The 22,885-nt window shown below is 44.6% G+C and overlaps 2 protein-coding genes across 8 annotated transcripts; both read left to right on the top strand.

Annotated features, from left to right (window-relative positions):
• Window positions 1–85: 85 nt before the first annotated feature.
• On the top strand, window positions 86–10,164 carry LOC136476047 (pentatricopeptide repeat-containing protein At1g51965, mitochondrial-like). Of its 7 annotated transcripts, none has more exons than XM_066473719.1 (7): window positions 86–855; window positions 3,231–4,671; window positions 8,112–8,496; window positions 8,768–8,901; window positions 9,010–9,273; window positions 9,526–9,665; window positions 9,758–10,164. In XM_066473719.1, the coding sequence occupies exons 1-2, from the start codon at window positions 157–159 to the stop codon at window positions 4,431–4,433; spliced, it is 1,902 nt and encodes a 633-aa protein (XP_066329816.1). In that variant the 5' UTR covers window positions 86–156; the 3' UTR covers window positions 4,434–4,671; window positions 8,112–8,496; window positions 8,768–8,901; window positions 9,010–9,273; window positions 9,526–9,665; window positions 9,758–10,164. The 7 variants fall into 7 exon arrangements, with proteins under 7 accessions (XP_066329816.1, XP_066329819.1, XP_066329820.1 ...); XM_066473722.1 differs by having other exon boundaries at window positions 8,768–8,916; XM_066473723.1 differs by having other exon boundaries at window positions 8,302–8,496; window positions 8,768–9,273.
• An 11,131-nt stretch (window positions 10,165–21,295) lies between these two features.
• On the top strand, window positions 21,296–22,570 carry LOC136471406 (abscisic acid receptor PYL9-like). Its single transcript, XM_066469132.1, has one exon. It carries the CDS (start codon window positions 21,494–21,496, stop codon window positions 22,112–22,114), a length of 621 nt encoding a protein of 206 aa, XP_066325229.1. The 5' UTR covers window positions 21,296–21,493; the 3' UTR covers window positions 22,115–22,570.
• The last annotated feature ends 315 nt before the right edge of the window (window positions 22,571–22,885 follow it).

Genomic DNA, 22,885 nt, shown 5'->3' with positions numbered 1-22,885 from the left:
CTAAGAAGGGCTAACTTGATAAGATTCACTGACATGTGGACCCAGGCCTTGGTGAAATCCACTCGGTCCCATATGTCAGTGATATCTGTAAAAGCTGTGTGAGAGGGTCCAGTTCACAGTTCAGGCGCCCCCAAACGCCAATCCACGCCGGCCAAAATGCCCCGCCGCCTGGCTACGACCTACGCCGGCCGCATCGCGGCGGCGACGCCTTCCCCCTCGGGACCCTCCCTCACCGTCACCGTCTCGCGGACGCCGCCCCCCACCCCGCTTGACACGCGCGGCTACTCGCTACCACGCCGCCACCTCATCTGCGCCGTCGCCCGAATCCTCCGCTCCCCGGCGTCCCCCACCCCGCTGCTCGACCTCAATGACTACCTCCGCTCCCACCGCCTCACTCTGACCTCCGCCGAGGCTTCCGAAGTCATGAAGGCGCTCGCCCCCGACACCTCCCTCGCGCTCGGCTTCTTCCGCTTCGCCGCCACCTCCCTCCCCGGCTTCCGGCACGATGCCTTCTCCTACAACCGCATCCTGGTCCTCCTCTTCCGCAACCGCGCCGATCCCGCCGAGGCCATGCGGCTCGTCGCGGAGATGGAGCGCGACGGCGTGCCCGGCAACATCTCCACCGTGAATTTGCTGGTTGGGATGGGCATGGAGGTGGGGATGTGCCTGGAGCTGGCGAAGAAATGGGGGCTGAGGCTGAACGGGTACACCTACAAGTGCCTTGTACAGGCGCATCTGAGGAGTCGGGAGGTGTGGAAGGGGTTCGAGATGTATGAGAAGATGCGGAGGAAGGGCTACAAGTTGGACATATTTGCGTATAACATGCTGCTTGATGCGCTTGCCAAGGCTGGAATGGTATGATAATGATCACAAACCGCATATGTTTAGCGATGTTTTTTTGTCATGCTGTGCTAACTTTAGGAAGTAGGAATGGTTGTTTTAAAAATGTTGTTGGTATGTTTAATTGACCACTTGACCAGAGCATATTAGGAATCACTAGTATGAGAGATACCTTACTCAAATATTTCCTGGGGACAAAATTTGTGCAACTTAGATGGTACTTGCACAGTATGTAAAGATGCGCTTCTACTGTCTGTGGTCTATAGGTGGTTGGTACACTAGTTGATGTTGTTATATGAATGATTAACAGTTTATCTGATTGTGGATTCTAGCTACTCTTGTGCTGGGAGACACCATTTAATGTTCTACATGGGCACTTGCATGTCTGGAAGAATCCAAACTTGTACAAAAGCTTGTTTCTGCTGCAATTGTTTTCCACAAATTGTGGATTGTTAGTGTGTTGCTACTCGCTACATATAGATGTCCCTGATATGTTTGAGTTACTGGTGTGGGGGAATCTGTATACCCATGGAACTCTGAGACGCCCTATTTCATACCATTGCTGGTATACTCATCCTGTTCTGTATCCTTTGCCCTGCTCTACTATCATTGGGCACTGCAGTCCTTGTGTCACACTGCTCATGTAGCCGCATTAGCCCTCCCTGCACTGGTGGAGGTGGCCTCACTTAGTGGCATATTGGGAATAATATAAAGATGATGGGTGACTAGGAAAGTGAAAGGATGAGAAGTCAGTAAGAGGAGGGGGGATGTTGTTTTGATAAAAACATAGATAGTTTCAAGTTAATCTGCTTGCTAGGTGTATCTGTTAGACATTGTAAGTTTCACACCCCTTGGTTGCCTGCGGTTAGGATTGGGACATGAGGAAGCAGACAAACTCTCTTTGAATAGAATTTCCCGTGGCCATTGGTGAATCGCCAGGACATGAGAAGATTTCACTAACAGGTCCATGCCGTGGAAGAACCGGAAGGGGATCATGATTTCAATCAATTTGTTTGGAACAGAATCACTTGCTAAAATTGTTTGGTTTGCTGTCTGGATTCAGATTCTAATGAGAGGAGAATGTGGTAGAATAGACTAAAATTGCCTTGGCATATGATGAGTTTTTTTTTAGTTACTACAGCAAAATAAAAGCATTTGTAATCATGAGATTGAATGTTACTAGTGTCAAATGCGGATCTTGTTATTGAGCTACTTGCTGAATGCTACTGGTCGAAGAAGCCAAGGCGGCGGGGGAGGCCATGGGCGGACTCGGAGAAGCCGAGGTGGCGGTAGTGAGGTCGTCGGGCGCAGCCGGCAGTGGCAAGGTAGAGGGGCATTGCGAGGCCGATGAGGATGGGTCAGACGGTGCCTGGCGAGGTCAGGATGCGTGAGAAGGCTGCCATCCGGGTAAGGAGCGTGGGGAGAGGCGGGCGCTCCTGGTATGGCGCAGGCGGCGCGGTGGCACTACTGAATCCCGTCTGTCCACCCCAGTCTAGTGCAGCCGAATGGATAAGGAGATGGTGGCACTTCTGTAATTTTTTCAGCAAAACAAAGCACAGGGGAAGGTGTTGGCTCCCTAAATTGGTGCGAAACCACCCGATCAGCGTTTTGGCCACCACGGAAGGAAAAGCAGAACATTTCCGCTCCGATTCCAGTGGCAGTATTCCTGTTTGGAGCCGTTTCTTCCGATTCTGATGAGAAATGGAACTGAACGGCCCCTAAGTCCAAATAGCGGAATTTTAAAAATAGTCAAAATTTACAGCATATACCAATACTAATATCATGTTTTCTTAAAATAAATAGAAGTTTTTCATTAATTATTACATTTAATGACATAAAATCACAAAGAAACATATAAATGATGAAGATATAAAGAAGACACATGGAGACAAATTTTCATTAAGTTTTTATATCAATTGAAAAGGATATCATCAATCATCCCATCATTCTTTATCATGGTCCAAATCACTATCTTATTATTTTGATTACCATTGGAATCATCCACAATGTCACTTGAACCATCCACATAGCGAATAGCAGCCTAACAACAGTAATAGCGGCTTGCAATAGCGGCCACTAAGTTGCAACACACTGTCTTTGGTCCACTACCTTGTAGCGGTAGAGGGCTGCTACCGCTATAGTGGACACTGTTGCTGGTGCTACCAATGCTATTTAGTACTATGCTTACAGGTGGGCCATGGGCTAACTTGCTTTGACAGAGTTTAATAGTAAGGGAGGTGGAGGGGATGGTGTACCATGAGTCATCATTTTAGTCCTTTTACAGCAGTAAAAGTTTGTTTCTAGGAACCCTGAATTTTTGTTCCTTCCCAAGAAAAGTTTCAACCTAACTGCATATAATCCATTGACAAGTAGAAATTTGTTTCAAGCAGGTTGACCAAGCTTACCAAGTCTTTGAAGATATGAAACAAAACAACTGTGATCCAGATGAATACACATACACTATACTAATTAGAATGTCTGGAAAGGCTGGGAAGACCACTAAATTTGTCTCATTTTTGGAGGAAATGGTGTCCAAAGGATGTGTTCTTAATCTGATTGCTTATAATACTGTTATTGAGGCTCTTGGTAAGAACAAGATGGTTGACAAGGCGATTTTTATGCTTTCTAAAATGATTGAGAGTGACTGCCAGCCCAATCAATTCACATATAGCATTATGCTGGATGTTTTATCAACAGGGAGACAACTCCACAGGCTGAGTGAGATTCTAGATATCTGTATTGGACATCTGAATAGGTCAGTTTATTCATATTTGGTCAAGGCACTCTGCAAATCTGGGCATGCAAGTGAGGCTCATAGTGTATTCTGTCGTATGTGGAGTTCCCATGAAAAAGGAGACCGGGATGCTTTTGTATCAATGCTTGAGGCACTATGCAATGCAGAAAAGACAGCAGAAGCTATTGATCTACTGCATATGATGCCTGAAAAGGGGATTACTACAGATGTTGGAATGTATAATATGATCTTTTCTGCTCTTGGGAAGCTGAAGCAGGTGTCTTTCATGAGCAGTCTTTATGATAAGATGAAAGCCAATGGGGTTGTTCCTGATGTTTTCACGTACAATATTATGATTTCAAGTTTTGGTAGGGTTGGCTTAGTTGACAAGGCATCTGAACTTTTTGAGGAAATGGAGGATGGCAGTTGCAAGCCTGATGTCATCACCTACAATTCTATGATAAATTTCCTTGGAAAAAATGGAGATCTCGATGAAGCCCACATGCTTTTCAAAGATATGCAAGAGAAAGGATATGATCCTGATGTCTTCACTTACAGCATATTAATTGAGTGCTTTGGGAAATCCAATAAGGTTGATATGGCATGCAGCTTGTTTGATGAGATGATTGCACAGGGATGTGTTCCTAATATTGTAACCTATAACATTTTATTAGACTGTTTGGAGAGACGTGGGAAGACAACGGAAGCTCATAAATTTTATGAAACTCTGAAGCAACAGGGATTGACTCCTGACTCGATAACTTACTCAATACTTGAGAGATTGGAAAGTAGATCTCAACGAACTGTAAGAATACGTAAACCAAGTCGGAATACAGGTTGGGTTATAAGTCCAGTATGATAACCTACCCTGGTTCTTTCGGTTGCATACCTCCAGTGTAGTGGAGCTGAGGACAAACAGTCTGTATGCAAACTTGCAAATGTATTGCAGGTCAATAATGTCAACAAATGATTGCTCAATTACCGTGAAAACAATCTAGTAGTCCTGACTCATCAGAATGATAAGTATAAATAGTATTGCATGGCTGTCGATATCTCGGTTCTGAACAATTTGTGGACGATGGACATCTTGAGAAGAGGTAAAAACATCTCTACTTCGTCATCTTATTAGAGGACTGTTTTCAAGATGTGAGGATCTATCTTGTAAAGTTCAGAGTTAGTACCGAGATTCATAGTTATTAAAACCAGATCGGGCCAGCAGTTTAGCTGGGAAAAAAATGGAACCAGAGATCCAGTTCATTCTCGCCTCAGTTTTGGTCTTTGGATCATTTTTATATGCATCTAAAAAACTAAGACTGGTGGGTTATAGATGGAAGGTTGTGTACTTGTGTGCACTGCGGAAGGGAATTATGAAGAAGACACGTGCCATTTTTTTCTCTTTTGTGCAACATCGCTGTAGCCTTGGCAGTTCCTTTTCTTCTGTGATCTGTGAATGTATGTGGGAGAGAATGCCTGAACTGTTCCTGTTCAGATGAAACATAACTTTCTCCTTGAATCTGCCAACAACAAGCTTTAGCATAGCTAAGTATTTTTTTCTTAAATCTTTTGATGTATACAATTATACATTAGCCTAGGAAAAATTTATCCTTGAATAGTGGAAAGGAGCTGTCATCAGCAAGCATTTTCATGACACTGTTCTATTTGCTTTCATATGATTTGATGTAAAGTCAGGTGTTATGAGAAATGACTTTGCCCTCGGTGCATACCTAGCATGGCAGTATCCATCAATTTTATGAGGTGCTGCCGTCTATGTCACCAATGAGGTGGCGATCTGGAGTAATCAAATCATATTCCTTTGAAAGAAATTTTAGTTTGTAAAAACAATTTGTGAACCTCGTAATTCATTGTATCCTTGTATTATCACAAGTTGTGAAGAATTTTCTAGTCCAATAGGATAAGATATGGATGAATTTTCTGTGATTATGATCTGTTGCTGTCAATGTTTAGGAGCAACACAAGAACATTAGAATATGCTTCAAATTGTTAGACAATCTGGACATCTGGAACCATGTGAAGTGGAGTATTTTTCTTTTATTTTAACCAATTCCTAGTCTTATAATGTTTGCTGCTTAGCTGAAAAGGTAGAATGGCTATCATAGTTCATCTCCGTGTCATTTCTCTAGAAGCTAAACCTATGTTATTTTTCTTGCATCAATTCAATGCTTTATTGTATCGTACTAATATAATCTGGAATCAAGGCTACCAAATTAAATGAAGTGGTCATTATTTTGTTGAAAAGAAAGGTAACTATGGTTTGTATTCATGGTTTTGTGGGCTAGATAGAGTGACAGGACCAGTTGTGGAGCCAAGCACCTGGCGTCCCTGGCTCTAGCCCTTGTCCAAGGCCCCCAAAACAATGAAAATCCACTCAAAACAGATCAGAGTATCAATTGTTCAAAGGACATGTCCTTGTATTAGCACAGGATTAGTCCCGGGCCTAGTCTATTTCTGGTTCCGCCCCTGGACAGGGTATAAATCTATATCCCCATTCACCATCAGTAAGTTGGAAATTGATAATTGAACAATTTGATCCTCTTGCTTAATTATTTACAAGACGTACAGAGACAAGATTAAGGACCGCCAATATACTTACTCTTTATAATGTGAAGCTGAAATAAAGTGGCATTGTTGCAACTGCTTGCATCACATAGATTATGAAATTGTGTGGGAACACATGCTTGGTATGCCTTGAAGAACATTCTCAAATCTGAACACTGTACTAGAAAAGTAAATATTGAATGCATGTCAGTATAAATGATGGTTTATATGCTATTCCAAAAACCAAGTTGCAAAAATCATAAAGCTATGTTATTACTAGTTGAACAGCGTATGGTCGCAAACCGCCCTCAAATTGCTTCGATTTTGCACTTCTCACTTTCCAGAAGAGTATAGAAGCACTAGTTGAGAAATAGCCTGATTTGTTGAAGCTCCAAACTTCTGTGCTATCCACATGCTTATGAAACGTTGATAGGTTCTGCATCCACCGGTTCCAAGTTGATTAACTGCCATTTATGGTCATAAATCCTCTAATTTGTGTCTAGCTAGACATAAGCTGCCGGTTGAAGGAGTCCCAGTCATTAGAAGTTACCAAATGGCTGTCCTTTATAGACATAAGCTGCCAGACATACTCATACCGACCTACTCTTGGTACAAATTTGTCTTCTCTCAATCCAAGACATTGAACGACATTCTGTGTATAGATTTATATCCTGGTTTTGCAGAATTTAGATGTATCAAGTTTTGAATTTTGAGCCATATGTTAAAAATTAAGAAGTACGGATTTATATTGAGCTTTGATATGAAAGGTTGAATGTGAATTTATAGATATAAATTTTATTTCAAAAAAATTAAGTCGAATTTATTGTTCTGAATTCAGATTGATGTTTAACACTTAAACTAAAATTTAAAATTTATAGTTACAAGATTGTTTTCAGTGTCAAATCGATTAAAATTTTACATACATTACATGTTCTATGATAATTATAACTGAAATATTCTAGTTTGAAAATTGGAGTCCATCATTCAAGAATGTTTAGATTGATCCATTTTGCAGTTTTTTATATTTGTAGAACTTGCCTATGATGTTTACTTTTACAGATACTTGGAAGTAAAAAAATCTTAATTTTACCCTCATAAATTACACTCCTATTTGAATTATTTTTGGAATTTATGCATTTATAGTTGTGTGTTACTATTTTTCTCGAATACGCAGGAGATCTGCGTATCATTGCATTATAGAGAGAAAAAGGATCGGCCCCTTACAAACACCACCACCTCACTCCTGGCCGCGATAGATTTGTATTTTCTATTTTGATTGTTTGCGATCCAATAGGAGCTTTAGTATAGAAAGTTGGAGACTTGGAGATGATTCCATTTAGGAGGCAAATGTGGCGTCTTTTCAGGAACTCCCTCTTGACAAGGCTATGTGCTGGTTCAAATGGGGTTCATAGCCATAGATAGATGCATTTTTCTTCTTTTTTATATATAAAATAGTGCAAAGCCCACTTAAAAAATGTAGATGCCTTATCAAATATTCTGTGACTAATTCAATCTTCCATGCTCTATTTAAGAGACACAGGCCTCTTTGTGTTGCCAATTCTTTTGAACTTCAAGTTTAGTGAGTGATAAAAAATAGCATTTTCTGTGTGCACCCCTTAGCATATTTAAGGTGCTATCTTTCTTTGGTTTGCCCAAAGACTTCAGATGCAAAACAATTTGATTTTTGCAGGCCTGTAGCAAGTGGCAATGCACCAGTTCTATGCTAAATCTTCTGTTTGGGGATGTGTCGGGGGAGGAGGGGAACCTTGTGCTATAGGAGAAAGTAAAAGCAACAACAGTTTATGATGGCTTTCATGCACATAACCTCTGTGTTTTCTTACTTGTTCGTCATTGCAAACAACTGGTTCATTATTGTATATAATGACCCTTTCTCATGCAATATATTGCCGCAGTTTACAAACTAATTTCTATCTGGATCCCATACTTTTCCCTTACAATATTGTACTTTTGACAACTTCAGCAGTTAGATGGCCCTGCTTGAAATCTTCAATATTTGGAACAGCTCCATGTTTCTTTGGAAATTTATTGCCGAAGGGTGTTCATGTGGCTGTTCCCATGACACTGTTGCTTGGGGTTATTGATGTGCTGTGGATGCCTTCAAAGATGAATATGGTGGAGTTGTGGTTAACCCTAATTCTCTTACCAAATAGGCAAATACATCAAATGCATTTGCTGCATCACTCCAGTCCTTGCTGTCTTACTGGAGTCAACAGCTAATGTGTGCAAACATCAATTAAATAAATGGATATATAAAGATATTGATGGGTTTCATACTTCAACAAAAAAGTGGGGTCTAGTTGAAGATACTGGAAGATCAAGATGATCTAGTTCCTATACCAATAAAGGCAAGTCGTACTGTTATACTTTTGCGAGGAAAAACACCCCTTTGATTATTGTTCCAGTTATTTTTGTATGAAAATGCTACCTTCAATCTCATTTCTTTCCCTGGGTGGTTATATGTTCATTGTTGATTCAGCATTTTAAAATCTCTTGATTTTGTAACTTATGTTAGACATATATGCTATCTGCCTTTCAAGTTTATGGAAACAGAATGCTTACAACTTAAGCTTCAGAAATCATATCAGGTGCAACTAACCTTAGATTAATTTGCTTCAGGCGGGGTCATTTATCAACATGCAGAACAAGGTTGTGATGTGAACTTTCTTGCTTCCAAAACGCCCTACTGCTTCGCCTTACATGCATTGCATCAAATTGGCGTTTGAGGATTTATCATGAGTGACAAAAGAGAGGTTAACAATTTCTAGGTTGTACTTGTTTCCTTAGTAATATTACTTTCTGAATAAGATTATAACTCTTTATGCACTTTGTGGTTGTATTACATGCTTTTTCTGATTTAGGTGCTTGTCCTTAAAGGGGCAAAAGGGCAGACCCAGTGCCGGAGGCTCCCACATGAGTGGGTTCTGGGGAAGGGATAAACCGAGATAAGTCTTTCCCCCGCAAAATCTGCGGAGAGTAAGGAAAGGAAATGCCGTTACACTGTTCAGGCATTTGGAAGATTCCTGCTGGTTTTGTCAATAAGGATCCAATCATCAACACGCAAATAAAAGAACTGACTGATAAGGCAACAACCATCATAGGTTATACTCCCTCCATTCTAAATTGTAAGTCGTTTCGGCTTTTTTAGTTACATAGCTTATGCTATGTACCTAGATATATGCTATGTCTAATACAATTTGGAACAGAAGATGTACTTGCTAGTTTCTAAAATGTTGCTTTTTGTTAATATATTTTAGTTGTTTTTTTACTATCCCTATATTTGTTTTCTGCCATTCAGCCTGAACACTTGTTTGCTGGACCATAAGAGAAGAAACTGGGTATATTTTGCAAAATCTACTTATGTTGGCTTATTTCAGGGTGCTATGGAGTTTGGTCCATGGTAGCGAATTTGGAAATCCTGAGCATCGGGCAAATGTCACTTTTTCATGTGGCTGACCACATTGCCTCGCTCGACGTGGTCAGCACCTCACACTCTACTTGCTTTGTGATGAAGAAGGTTAAACACTTGACCATCTGCTGGTTAATTGCATGTTTGCCCAGCAATTCTGGTTCGTACTATTTAAAATTGGTTTGCAATCATTGTCTCAGCCTGATGATTTATCATTTGATGAGTGATGGACAAGAAAAGGTGATGCCATAGACTGTCAACTCCGGCAAGGTCTCAGTTCCATAATCATCCTAGGGGTATGGTCACCATGGAATCTTTGCAATTGATGTGTTTTCGTTGGAGCCGTACCAAACCTGGTAAACAATCACCTGTTGGCCAGCGAGGAGATGATGTTATGGGGCTTAGCAGGGCTAATTTCCTCACAGATGGGTGGTTAGTCTGGTCCGGTAGTTATTTTCCTGGCACATGCGCGAATGTAATCTCTAAAACCAAAAGGGTATGGGCCTATGGGGGTGTGTGTTGTAAGGGCTCTTTTACCCTTTTTTGTTCTTCGCATTAGTACTGTATAAAGATACATAGTTCTTCTGCGTGTTTGTGAAAAAAAGAGAAGAGGCTCAGGTAATTGCATTATTCTCCTCTATGGTTTGACTTGTTCCACTGACTGGTTCAGTCAGTTATAAAAAGAAGCAGCGGCAGCGCTGTGGCTGCTAAAGTAGCAGCATTGAGCAGGCCGTTAACCATTCCACTGAAAATTCCTTTGCACTCCAGGTCACTTTTTAGAACGGTAATGCTCCTGTTCGTCGTCTGGACCGACGGACGGACCTTGCCCGAGCTGCCGGCTTGCGGAAAGGACCCCGTCTGCGACGCCTCCGTTCGCATCGCAAGCTCGCTCTGTGACGTTTGCACGCTACGCGTCCCTGCTCGCGGGACAGATCCTGACCCCCCCCCCCCCCCTCCCGCTCGTGGGACGGATCTCGCCCTCCTCCGCACCGCCCTTGCCCGTACTCGCACCTCTCATTGTGGCAGCGCTCCATCCACCTGGCGTGGCCTCTACCATGGTCTGTGCTACCGGCAACCTCCACACCGGCAACCTCCACGCCACTATGTAGCATCGAGCTCCATGCCGACGTCAAGCTCTGCATCGACGAGCCTCCATTTTCGTCCAAGCAGCAAGTAGATGTTGCACTTGAAAGCACAAGTTGTAAGCGTCTTTTTCAAGTGTTTTAGATGTTTCAGAGATATGTTGCAAGCGTTTCATATCAATGTTGCAAAAGTAGATCAAAATGTTGCATATGTTGCAATGGTTGCACATCGTATGTTGTAAGCTTTTGTTCTCAATATTTCATTTGTTTTTTTAAACGTATGTTGCATATGTTTCACACATATGTTTGCAAGTATTTTATCTGGATGTTGCGTATGTTTTTGCAATGGTTTCAGGTGTTTTTGTAAGTGTTTCAGTGCATAAGTGTTTCATATGCCTTCAAACGAATTTTGCAGGTGTTGTATCTGAATGTTTTAAAAGTAAATCGGGTGTTGTATCTCCTTCCTAATCTTCTGTTGCCTCGTCTCGGAGTCTTCTCCCGACATCGTCTAGGCATCCGTCGCCTCCTCCCTCTCTTCTCGATGCTGGTGACGTTCGAGACGGCGCGAACCTCACGTGGGTATGCGAAACGGTGCGGAAAAATAACTGCAGGTGCAGACGTCCGAATACCCCGTCCGTTCGGGCACTAGCAAGCCTGTTTTTAGAATTCTGATATAATGTTTCTTTGCACACTCAAAGCCACTGTCGATTCACATCACAAAGGCTACAATGGTACTCGTCAAGATCCGGATGCTTTTCAGATTGAAAAAGATGGTTATGTTTGTCTTTTCACTGTTAGAAGGAACGAACACTTTTGGGTTTTTCTTTTGCAGTGTGGATGCCTGTAGATGAATTTCTCAGCCAGCCGTTCCATCAAGAGTATGAAAATGGTCAAAGCGGTGGTGAGCACCTGGACACGTGGCAGCGGTGGCCGTCCACTGCTTCAATAGAAGCAATCTTCCCCATAAGGGACATGTTTGGTAAAAATTTATCAAATACAGTAATTAGCATGAAGTCGCCATGGTCTAGTCAGCTGTATCAGTTGTCGAACAGTGTATGTATGTCATACGTGGGCACTGACGCTAAGGGTGGAGGTGGATGTATTCATGTACTCCCTCCGATGTAAATTATAAATTGTTTTGACTTTTTTACATAGAGCTTAGTATATATATCTAGATATAAATCTAACTGCATAGTAAAATGAATATACTAAAAAAAATCTAAGCGACTTGTAATTTGGAGTGGAAGGAGTAAGATGTATCGATCAAATAATAATATTGCAAATTTACAATGCAGAGCTACGTTCTCATCACTCTAATCAATATGCACTAAGACTTAAGGCACTAATCATGCCATGATAATTGCTAATTAGAATTTGCTAGGACTACATTGCCAAAAAAAAAGAGCATGAACCGATCCCAGTCCAATCATTTTTTGGAGACTTTTATTAGTTATTAGTTCCCCCTTCCCCAATTCGTTTTCTATCGACTGATAGAAATAGCAGGGTTTAAGTAAGTGACAATAATTGGGGAAGAGTAGTAGTTGGTCAGCGGCCAGCCGCCAGCCAGTGGCTGCCTTTGCCTTAAGCTTGCCGCTGTCAGGCTCACGTGCCCTAGAAATGTCACGGCTTCTCCTCCTCCCTTTGGACAGCCTCCGTATGCACGTGTGCATCTGCTGTTTTCCTCAAAGTACATCACCTGTGTCCTAGTAGTTCGTACCAAAGCTCCCGTGCATACCCTTGCATTTGTTCAATTGTTCATATTACCGTATGGATTAAAAAAACAGTTGTTTCCATATAGTGGTCCTTAAATTGTCATATACGAATTTTTTACGAGACCCGCGTACAGACGCAGATCCTCATATGCACGAGCGCACACTTACCCCAATGAACGTACGCACGCTATATTTGGCCATGTAGCCCGCGGCCCGCCGGCCCGGCCCGTGGCCCGTTGTTTTGCCCCGTGCCCGTGCCCGGCCCGGCCCGAGACACCGGGCCGTGCCTGGGCCGCCGGCCTGGCCCGTGGCACGACATGGGCACGGCACGGTGCATGATGCGGCCCGGTCGGAGAAACGGCCCACGAAGGCAGGCCGTCGGCCCACCCCACGCACCCGGCACCCCACACCCCTCTCCCCTCGGCCCTCGTCGTATATAAGCCGTCCGGCCGCGGCGCATCCCCCTCCCAAACCCTAACCTAATCCTCTTCCTCTCCCCCGCCGCGGCTCTCTCAGTCTCTCGCTCTCGGCCTCTCGCTCCGCTCTCCCATTCTCGATCCAGATCCACCGCCGCCGACGCCGACGTTCGTCCGTCCTCCCCGTCACCGGTGAGCGGTGACCGCGCCGATGCTCCTCCCTGGTCCCTGCTTCCCCGCCGTCTCCTCCTCCCTCCTTTTCCTCTACTCTCACTCCCTCACTCCCCTCTCGGTGAACCATGTGAGTGTTCATGGCAGTCCCTCCTCTTCCACCACCTCGCCGTCGATTCTAATCTGTGTCTATCTGTCTCATCCGCTGCTTGGTTGGCCTCTTCATCACCGGCACCGGGCTCCGGGTACACAGGTTGGACTTCTTCCCTAACCCTAACCCTAGATCTGTCATCTGTTCTTCTTCTTCTCACTTCTTCGTCTTCTTCTCACTTCTTCTTCTTCAGTTCTTCACTTCTTCTTCTATCTTCTTCTTGCGTGCAGGTTGGCGCCTGACGCCGCGTCTTCCTCCTCTGGAGTAGACATGGCCAGGCCGCCCAAGCGCCCGTTGAGGGGCGGTGCTGGTGCTGCTGGAGGTCGAGGTCGGGCACGGCTATCCGGCTCGTCCGCGGGCGGTTCCAGCCTCGCAACGCGGGGGGAGAATCAGCATCCCCTCAGCGACGGCGAGGACCAGGCGCCGTACGCAGATGACCTGCTGGAAGTCGAGGACAACGACGACATACATGATGATGCAGCCGGTCTGTTCGGCGTCGACCTCGGTGACGACAACCAGCCCATCGATGTCGATGGCGACGACGACGATGGTGGAGTTGAGGTATCCACTGACACTCATGGTACCTCCTCTGGTAAGAAAGTTTCTGTTGTTTGGGATTACTTCCATGAGATTAAGGAGAAGGGAATTCGAGTACATGCCATCTGTAAACATTGTCATGCGCGATACACTGCTAGATCGGCCGTTGGCACTGGCCATTTGAGACGGCACATGAATTCTTGTATGAAAAAACGTGATCAGGCTAGTCTTGTCCAGTCTAAGCTTGCTCTGAATCCTGATGGTTTGAACAATTGGGTGTATGATCCTTTGATTGCTCGCACTGAGTTGTGCCCGTTTGATTGCTAGGCTAGACCTTCCTTTAGGGATATGTGAGACTGATGCTTGGGAGGATTACATTAAGCGTGCTCATAATCCTCTGTTCCAAAAGGTTTCTAGGCAGACCACCACTAGAGATATGTTTGATGAACAACGTGATATGCTTATGAAATCTGTGTTGCCTGCTGCATCTTCTGTTTCTTTGACATCTGATATTTGGTCTGGTAATGTTAAAGAGGATTATATATCTGTGGTTGCTCATTATGTTAGTGCTGATTGGGAGTTACAGAAAAAAGTAATTGGTTTAAGGCTAATTGATGTTTCACATTCTGGTGATAACATTGCTGATAGGATTGCTAGTGTGGTTGAGGAGTTTGGTTTGATAGACAAGGTATTTTCTGTGTCCCTAGACAATGCTTCTGCTAATTCTAGGGCATATGAGATTTTGCAGCCTATGTTCTTTGGTTATTTAGGTTCTTATCCTGCACCTACCCCCACTGATCCTAACAAGGTGCAGTACTTGCTTGTGCATCAGCGTTGTGCATGCCATATCATCAATCTTATTGTTAAATCTGGCATGAAGAGGTTGAAACCTTATACTGAAGATTTCAGAACTGCAATAAGTTTTTTAAATTCCTCTAATCAAAGAATTGCATTGTTTAAAAACTACTGCAAGGCTCAGGGTCTTAGACCTAGAAAGTTTGGCTTTGACATGGATGTTAGATGGAATTCTACTTTTTTTATGCTCAAACATTTGCTGCCATACAAAGAAGTCTTTGATGTGTTTATTACCTCTAATTATGGTTCTACTTTGTTGACTGCACAGTATTGGCATGTTGCTGAACAAATAATGATATTCCTGGAACTCTTCTATAACTCTACTGTTGTGCTGTCTGGGGTTTATTATCCCGCAACTCCACTTGTTTTGCACCATATGCTTGACATGGCTGAACATTTGCAAAATGCTGAAAGAGATGCTAATTTTAGAATGATTGCTACTCCTATGAAGCTTAAATTCCTTAAATATTAGGAGAAAATTCCACTCATTTATTCATATGCATTCATTCTTGATCCTAGAGCTAAGATGAAAGGGTTCTTTAATGTGCTTGAATTGCTTGCTAAGGCAACTGGATGCATTTATAGTTCATACTATGCTGATGTAAAAGATGAATTGTATAAATTGTTTGGCAATTATGAACAGAAATTTGGTGCAGTGAGGTCTTAGAGGATTTCAATCCCTTCAGCTCATACTGGTAAGACAAAACAGGCATGGGGAAGGATCTTTGGAGGTCCTGGTGATTCCCCTGTCTCTTCTTCCCCCTCAGCTCATACTCCATCTGTTGTTAGTGAGCTCAAAGCATACTTGGACAGTGACCCTGTCACATGTTATGACGAATCCTTTGACATACTCCTCTGGTGGCGTGACCACAAGCTAACTTATCCAATCCTATCTATTATGGCTCGAGATATTATGTCTGTCCCTGTGTCTACTGTCTCTTCCAAGTCCTGTTTCAGCTGTACATCCAGGATACTCGAAGATCGGCGGCGGCGCTTGTTGCCTGAGCATGTTGAGATGCTCACCTGCATCAAGGACTGGGAGCAAGGTGCAAGAAGAGAACAGCATACACCTGAGGACCTGGACCTTGAGGAGGCATTCAAGAACCTCTTCCTCGATGAACAAAGCGAAGGCAGCGGCTCCAGCAGTGTCAGCGGCAGCGGCGGTACTGCTGGTGCTGCTGGTGGATAGAAGAAGAAGAAGAGAAGATGAGAGGTAGTCACTCAACATTCAAGTTCCATTTTGCATCTTTTCTTTACATTCAAGTACTGCTGGTACTAACATTGCTTTGCTTACAGGAACTTTTGGTGTGCTGGAGTGAGTCACTATGATCAATGAAGGAAGAACTTTGCCACTGATGACCTAATGTTGTAATAGGATAGAACTTTTGTTGTTTCTGGCTTCTTGTTGCTGTGATCTGTGAACTCACTAAGTCACAATGACTTTGCCACTGATGTTGGCTATCCTAATAGGATAGAACTATAAGACCTTGACATTTAGAGCTGGCTGCACTCTTTTTTTCTTTCTAGGGTTTCTCACAAGGGTGAGTTTTATCTAGAAAGGTTTTTAATGAGGCAGCATTGCACAAAACAGCTCATTCTGAAATCTGAATATAAGTTCATCATCATATGATCTGTCATCTGTGTGCTGTGTCTGTCTTCTCTCTTTTCTGTGAAACTGTGAACTGTGAAAGAAGTGTGAACTTTGATTCTGTGAAGTGTGATTGTGTGAACTGTGAAGTGTGCATCATGGGCCATGGGCCGGCACGGCCCGATGAAAATGGCCGTGCCCACCGGGTGGCACGGCACGGCAAAACGGCCCACGGGCCGTGCCATGGGCCGTTGGCCAGGCACGAGCACGGCCTAGGCACGGCACAGCCGGCACGACGGCCGTCGAGGCACGATGCCGTGCCGTGCTGGCACGGCACGCCGGGCCACCGGGCCGGGTCGGCACGGCCCGATGGCCATCTATAACGCACGCACACCCTACTCCTATGAGCACATCCGAAGAACTGAGTTGACATACCACGATAAAATACTCCATATGTTTTTAAATTATAGCTGTTTTAGCTTTATTCTAAGTCAAACTTTTCTAGTTTTGACTAAATTTATTATAAAAAAATACATAAATATCTATAACGTCAAACAAGATTCACTAGATAATAAACTATAAAATATGTTGTACTTTATAGTGCATACCTCTGATGATTATAATGTTAAAATATTATTTATAACTTGACTAAACTTAGATAGCGCAGGTTATACCTACAAAATTAAAAACGGAGGGTGTATTTTAATTAGGGGCCATTTGGATTCTTTTATTTGGAGGAATTGAAATCTACTTAATAAATTAGGCTATTTTGTTTGGAATTTGACATTCCACTTTCCAAAGTTCAAATATAAGTCTATCTCAAATTCATATGGTGGGAGATGAAATTTAATTCTATAGATCATCTACTTTGCAACTTATAATACGCTTTTTAACTCGCCCCCCTACGGTAGAAATACAACACATAAATATCTCTCTCGTGTAACCAATAATAATATATAAATATAATCCATATATGACCATATTAGCTTAGTTAATATGTGTCTAAATTATTATTATTAAAATGAATTCTAAGAATCCAAATGGGGTCTTCCATTATTGTTTATCTTGCGACCAAGCAAAACGAGTTGAGTGCTTTTTTTAGCAGTGAACAGTGATGGTCAACTGTGTCCCATCATACTTCCACTGGGGCCTTGTTTAGATCACCTCCAAATTCTAAGTTTTTTCACTCTCTCTCCATCACATCAATTTTTGGACGCATGCATGAAGCATTAAATGTAGGTAAAAAAATAACTAATTGCACAGTTTGGTTGTAAATCACGAGACGAATCTTTTGACCCTAGTTAGTCCATGATCGAACAAAGTTTGTCAAATACAAACGAAACGTGCTACAGTGTCCAGATTGCAAAAATTTGCAATCTAAACGAGGCTAGAAGGTTTATTATCAGTTGAAGAGAAAGGTATCCACTGCCAGTCACATGCATGCACAATGAGCCTGTAGGATTCCGTGAAATGTGGACATTCCCCAGCCTTCGCTCCCGTGCATCACATCTCTATCAAACACTTGCCCCTTTATTCCCATCCTCACGTTATATCTTCTGAAGACTGAAAGACAAAGGTTTTATAGGTTGTATCTTCTATTTTGGTCCTGTTTGAAACAGTTGATATTCTCAGTAAAGTAATCCGTACGAATTTCACATGCAAACAAAAAGGAAGTGCTCCTAAGCACATTATTTCCCACCCATGGCCCTTTTCGATAATTATTATATGCAACTATATATATATATATATGCAAGTATATATTTCGATTTCAATGTAGATGCAAACCAAACTTGCTTAGGGCACGTTCGTTTTGCAGGGAACGGAGGGCCGAAACCGATCCGGACGGGAAGGTAGCTGTATTTTACACGACCAACTATCACCGGGAAGCGTTCTGGCCGAAAATCAGCGGAAACAAACGGACCCTTAGGGGAGGGGCAAGGAAAAGCGCCGGCCTCAACCAACATTATCTCCAAAGTTTATACTCCGTCCGTACTAGAAAATTAATGCTTTAATTTTGTTCTATAAGTAAAGCTATCTTAAGTTTAATGAAATCTATAGAAAAAATTATTAACATTTATGACACTAACAAACTATAATTTGAAAGTGTATTCCATGATGAGTCCAATGGCAATTATTTCAATATATAAATATGAGTATTCTTTTGTATATATTTGGTCAAACTTTAGATAATTTGATTTTTGATAAAACTAAACCATTAAGTATATTAGGATAAATGTATTAGTATTTTACTCTATCCATCTCAAAATAACTTCACACCTCACTTTTCAAGTAGTCAAATAAGGGGCCTCTGTTGCTATACTCGGGAGGAGTGTGCATAGTCATGTCTCGGGGTAGGCCTGGGCCGTTCGGGTTACCCGATTTTTTTGGGTCGGGTAATTCAAAATTCGAGTAATGAAAATTGCTACCCGATATTCACCCCAAAATAACACTACCCGAAATTTCGGAATTCGGATTCGGGTATACCCGATATACCCGAATTCACATAAAAGAGCAAACTGCACAAAACTTCTATAGCAATTTTATACATAACTTCAGCAGGGGATTTGTATAAATTTCAACAACAATTTATAGAGAATAATATATTGGACTAAGTCCACTTTTGTCCCCTCAATTGTAGGATTCATCTAATTTTAACCCTCAACTACAAAACCGTCGAGTGGTGATACCCCAACTGTCAAAACCGTTCACTTTTAGCACCTGGGCGCAGGCAGGGCTGTTTTGTCCTACGTGGAGCGGTTTTGACCATGCCCCGCTGGTATTGACCGCTACGCAGGCCCTCTTTCCTCCCGTTCCAGCGCACGTGAAGGAGGCAGTGGAGGACGCAGTGCGGGAGCAGGGCGGCAGCGCGAGTAGGTTACGGGCGGTGGCGCACGAGCAGCACAGCAACACGATGCTCGAGCAGGCTGCCGCGGTGCGTGAGCAGGCGGCGGCAACGGCTCGCGAGCAGGGCGGTGGCGCTCGAGCAAGTTACGGCGACGGCGCCCAAGCAACACGACAGCACACGAGCAAGCTATGGCGGCCGCCTCCTCCCTATGCCCCAACCGAGCTTGCCACGACAGAGCAGTCATCTGTCGTCTGCCCTCTGCCGCTGCGACTGCGCCCACCGTGGACAGAGCAACCGCACACGCCGCGGCAATAATGCCGCCCGCGCTGAGCCTCCTCTATGCGGCTCTATTGCCCCTGCACCTCTCCCTCACCCTCTGGTCACTTCAGTCACCGCAACAGTAGAAATTGGGGGTTGAGCTCCACCGTACGGTAGACTCTAATAAAATACCACTAATAGACTCGTCGAGACTTGATATAGCTCGTGCTCACCTCGCCTGAACCTCTACCGCAGCCGTTCGGCCGGTAACGTTGCTGTGTCCGTCGCGGAGCACTGCCGATCTCACTGCTCGCACGTGGCCAGCCTTTAACCAACACTCTCGGCCTCAACCGTAGGCACTGCTAGCACCAGAGTAAGACGTGGATGCTCCCACTCAATCTTTACCACTCCCTCACTGTCTAGGCTTGCCGGAACAGTCGCGCCCGCCGTACCAGTTCGCCGTCAGCATGGTCAGAGCGCTAGAGTTCGTCGTTTAACTTCTAATCGCCGCCCAGGGTTTCGTTTTGGTCCATATATGCTCGTAGACTCGTTAGCTTAGCCGGTGCATCGCTCTTTTGCCCGGCGTAACCGCGCCGTGCCAGTGGGCGCCGTATCGGCGAGCACGGGGGGCAGGGGTCTCCTCAGCTCCTCCCCTCTGCGATCGTGGCCGCCGGGCTGCCAGCACGCGTGGTCAGCAGGCCACGCCCCGCCTCCGGCCGAGCCGCGGCCGGCCCCGGGACCGTGCAGGCCCGGCGCTGCTCGCCGGCAGGCCTCCTCCACCGCCATGGTTGTGCGTGCAGGTGTAGCAGCGGCTTGGCCACGCGCCTTCACTGCCCTTGTCGGCGCTCTCCTCCCTCTCAAAATATGCGGCAGCCTTCAAGCCTGCGGCTGGCTACCCCCGGCAGCCGGAGCCCATAGCCAGATCTTCCTGGCTGAGGCGCCTGTGTCCTGCAGCCCTACGTGGCTTCGTTGGGAAGGGAGGTGATGAGTGGGTGACTTGTGGGCCCCATATGTCACTGAGATGGAGGTTGGCATCCTACGTGGCGGTCAACACCAGTGTGGCGTGGTCAAACCCGCTCCACGTAGGACAAAACAGCTCTGCCCGTGCCTAGGTGCTAAAAGTGAATGGTTTTGACAGTTGGGATATCACCGCTAGACAGTTTTGTAGTTGAGGGTTAAAATTAAACGAACCCTATACTTGAGGGGCCAAAAGTGGACTTAATCCTAATATATTACAGTCACTTGTTCAAACAAAGAGAATCATATACTAATAAAATGATAAGTTCAAGTGCTCAACTGACAACACATCACAAACACAAAGACACAGACACATATTCGGATAGTCTGGGTAGTTCGGGTACCGGGAGATATTACCCGAATTACCCAAACTTATTTTGGATAATAAGAATTGCTATACGAATTTAGGATCGGGTACCTCGAGTTCGGGTAATTCGGGTTCAGGTTTGGATAATTCGGGTACGGGTAATGGGCATCGGGTATTTTGCCCAGGCTTAGTCTCATGGACACGGGTTTGGCTGAATGTCGTCAGCAAATATTGTGTCTCTAACATTGTCTATGATCTTGCACGGTTGTTTCAGTAAATTTAATCGATGTTTATGTACGTGGAAATTAGCGAACAACTTGAAACTATGAGGGCCATAACGTCATCTTGGCAAATATTATACCGCCAAAAGTTACCATAGCAATGGGTAAAATATATTTTCCAACCTCCAACTCACATTGAAGTTCGATTTTCAACCTTCGACTACGAAACCGGGTAACAAACACCATTCAACTGTCAAAACCAGACAAATTTGGTCATCGGTTGGTTTCAAAAACGATTTTCTATTTTTTAATAATAATAAAAATTCGGTTCAATCTCTAGAAGTTCGTAATTGATTTATTTTGAATTATAAAAATATGAAACTAGTTTATGTTTTCTTCTAAAAATCCGGTGCTCAACCGAACAGCTCCTCCTCATGATTTGAGCAAATGGTCCCTCCGCCCGGCTGAACCTGAACGGACCAAATTAAACCCAAACAAGGCAGCCATAAAAGGTGAGACACCTCCTGACCGACCTCCCAGCGTACAGTACAACAATCAATCAATCCTCCTGCTTGGTGGTGCCCCTGCCAGCCAGCCAGCCAGCCCGCCCGCCCGCTACAGTACCGAGAGAGAGATAGGAGGAGCACTACTCCTCCATTCGATGACACTGCTATAATACAATCGCAACCCACGGAGGGTACAGAGAGAGACAGACAGACTGAGAGCTCGCAACAGCAGCAGCCAGCAGCCAGCAGCCAGCAGCCAGCAGCCGGCAGATGGGCATGGAGCCTCACATGGAGAGCGCGCTGCGTCAGGGTGGCCTGTCGGAGGCGGAGCAGCGGGAGCTGGAGCCCGTGGTGCGGGCGCACCACACGTTCCCGGGGCGCGCGCCGGGGACGTGCACGTCGCTGGTGACGCAGCGCGTGGACGCGCCGCTGGCCGCCGTGTGGCCCATCGTGCGCGGCTTCGCCACCCCGCAGCGGTACAAGCACTTCATCAAGTCGTGCGACCTCAGGGCCGGCGACGGCGCCACCGTGGGCAGCGTCCGCGAGGTCACCGTCGTGTCGGGCCTCCCGGCGTCCACCAGCACCGAGCGCCTCGAGATCCTCGACGACGACCGCCACATCCTCAGCTTCCGCGTCGTCGGGGGAGACCACCGCCTCCGCAACTACCGCTCCGTCACCTCCGTCACCGAGTTCCACCACGGGCCGGATGAGCCGCCGGCGGAGGGAGCGGGACGACCGTACTGCGTCGTCGTCGAGTCATACGTCGTCGACGTCCCTGAGGGGAACACGGAGGAGGACACGCGCATGTTCACCGATACCGTCGTCAAGCTCAACCTCCAGAAGCTCACCGCCATCGCCACCTCGTCTTCGGCCTCCAATTCCTCCTCCTAGGCCTAGCTATATATAATCCATCCATCCGCGTTCAAGGCATGCCTGTTCGATTCGTTGCTTGTGTACTATTTACATGCACTACAAATGGCTGCATGGTGACGATCGATGCTTCTTGCTTGCTTCTCATTCTCGATCGTTTTCGTTTCTCTTTGGAACAAACAAGAAGCTAGAGAGAAAATGTTGTCCAACAGTTTGCTACAAACGACCGTAATCAAATGGCGAAGCATTCTTCTTCTTCTTCTTTCTTGTTTGTTCATCTTAATTAATTCAGCCTCTTTTGTTGTTGCAAATCTGATGAATTGGTGACATCGAAAGGGGGTGCAAGTTGGTGTTATTTTATCCTTGGTTTTTTATTTCTTTGTAAATATATATACGTCGTCTCTGCTCTATCCTTATCCCTGCAGTGTCATAATACCGTCAGTCTATTTGGTTTTGTCAATAAAGTCGATCCGGGTAGTTGGTACCCATACTTTTAAGACATCTATTTCTTGTTTGATTCTTTTGTACTATAATACTCTTCAAGTTTATATATATATGAGGAAGAAGAAAGAGCAAACTAGAAGGCATGCACTTAAATGTTCATGTTATGGCACCTTATTTAGATGTGTATAAATAATAAAGTGTGTTCATGTGCTTCAGCTGAGACTTTACCTTTCTTCTTCCCTAGCCTCAAGTCAAGTGGATCATGTGATGCCTGGATTATCTAGGCAAAATTGCTACGGGTACAAAATGAGGAACTTCCGGGCAAGGGCCCTTCAGCCTTCACCTTCG

Source organism: Miscanthus floridulus, chromosome 8, assembly GCF_019320115.1.
Source record: "Miscanthus floridulus cultivar M001 chromosome 8, ASM1932011v1, whole genome shotgun sequence".
Taxonomy (NCBI): Eukaryota; Viridiplantae; Streptophyta; class Magnoliopsida; order Poales; family Poaceae; genus Miscanthus; species Miscanthus floridulus.
Note: the sequence above shows the minus strand (reverse complement) of the source record. Positions and strands in the feature narration are given on the sequence as shown.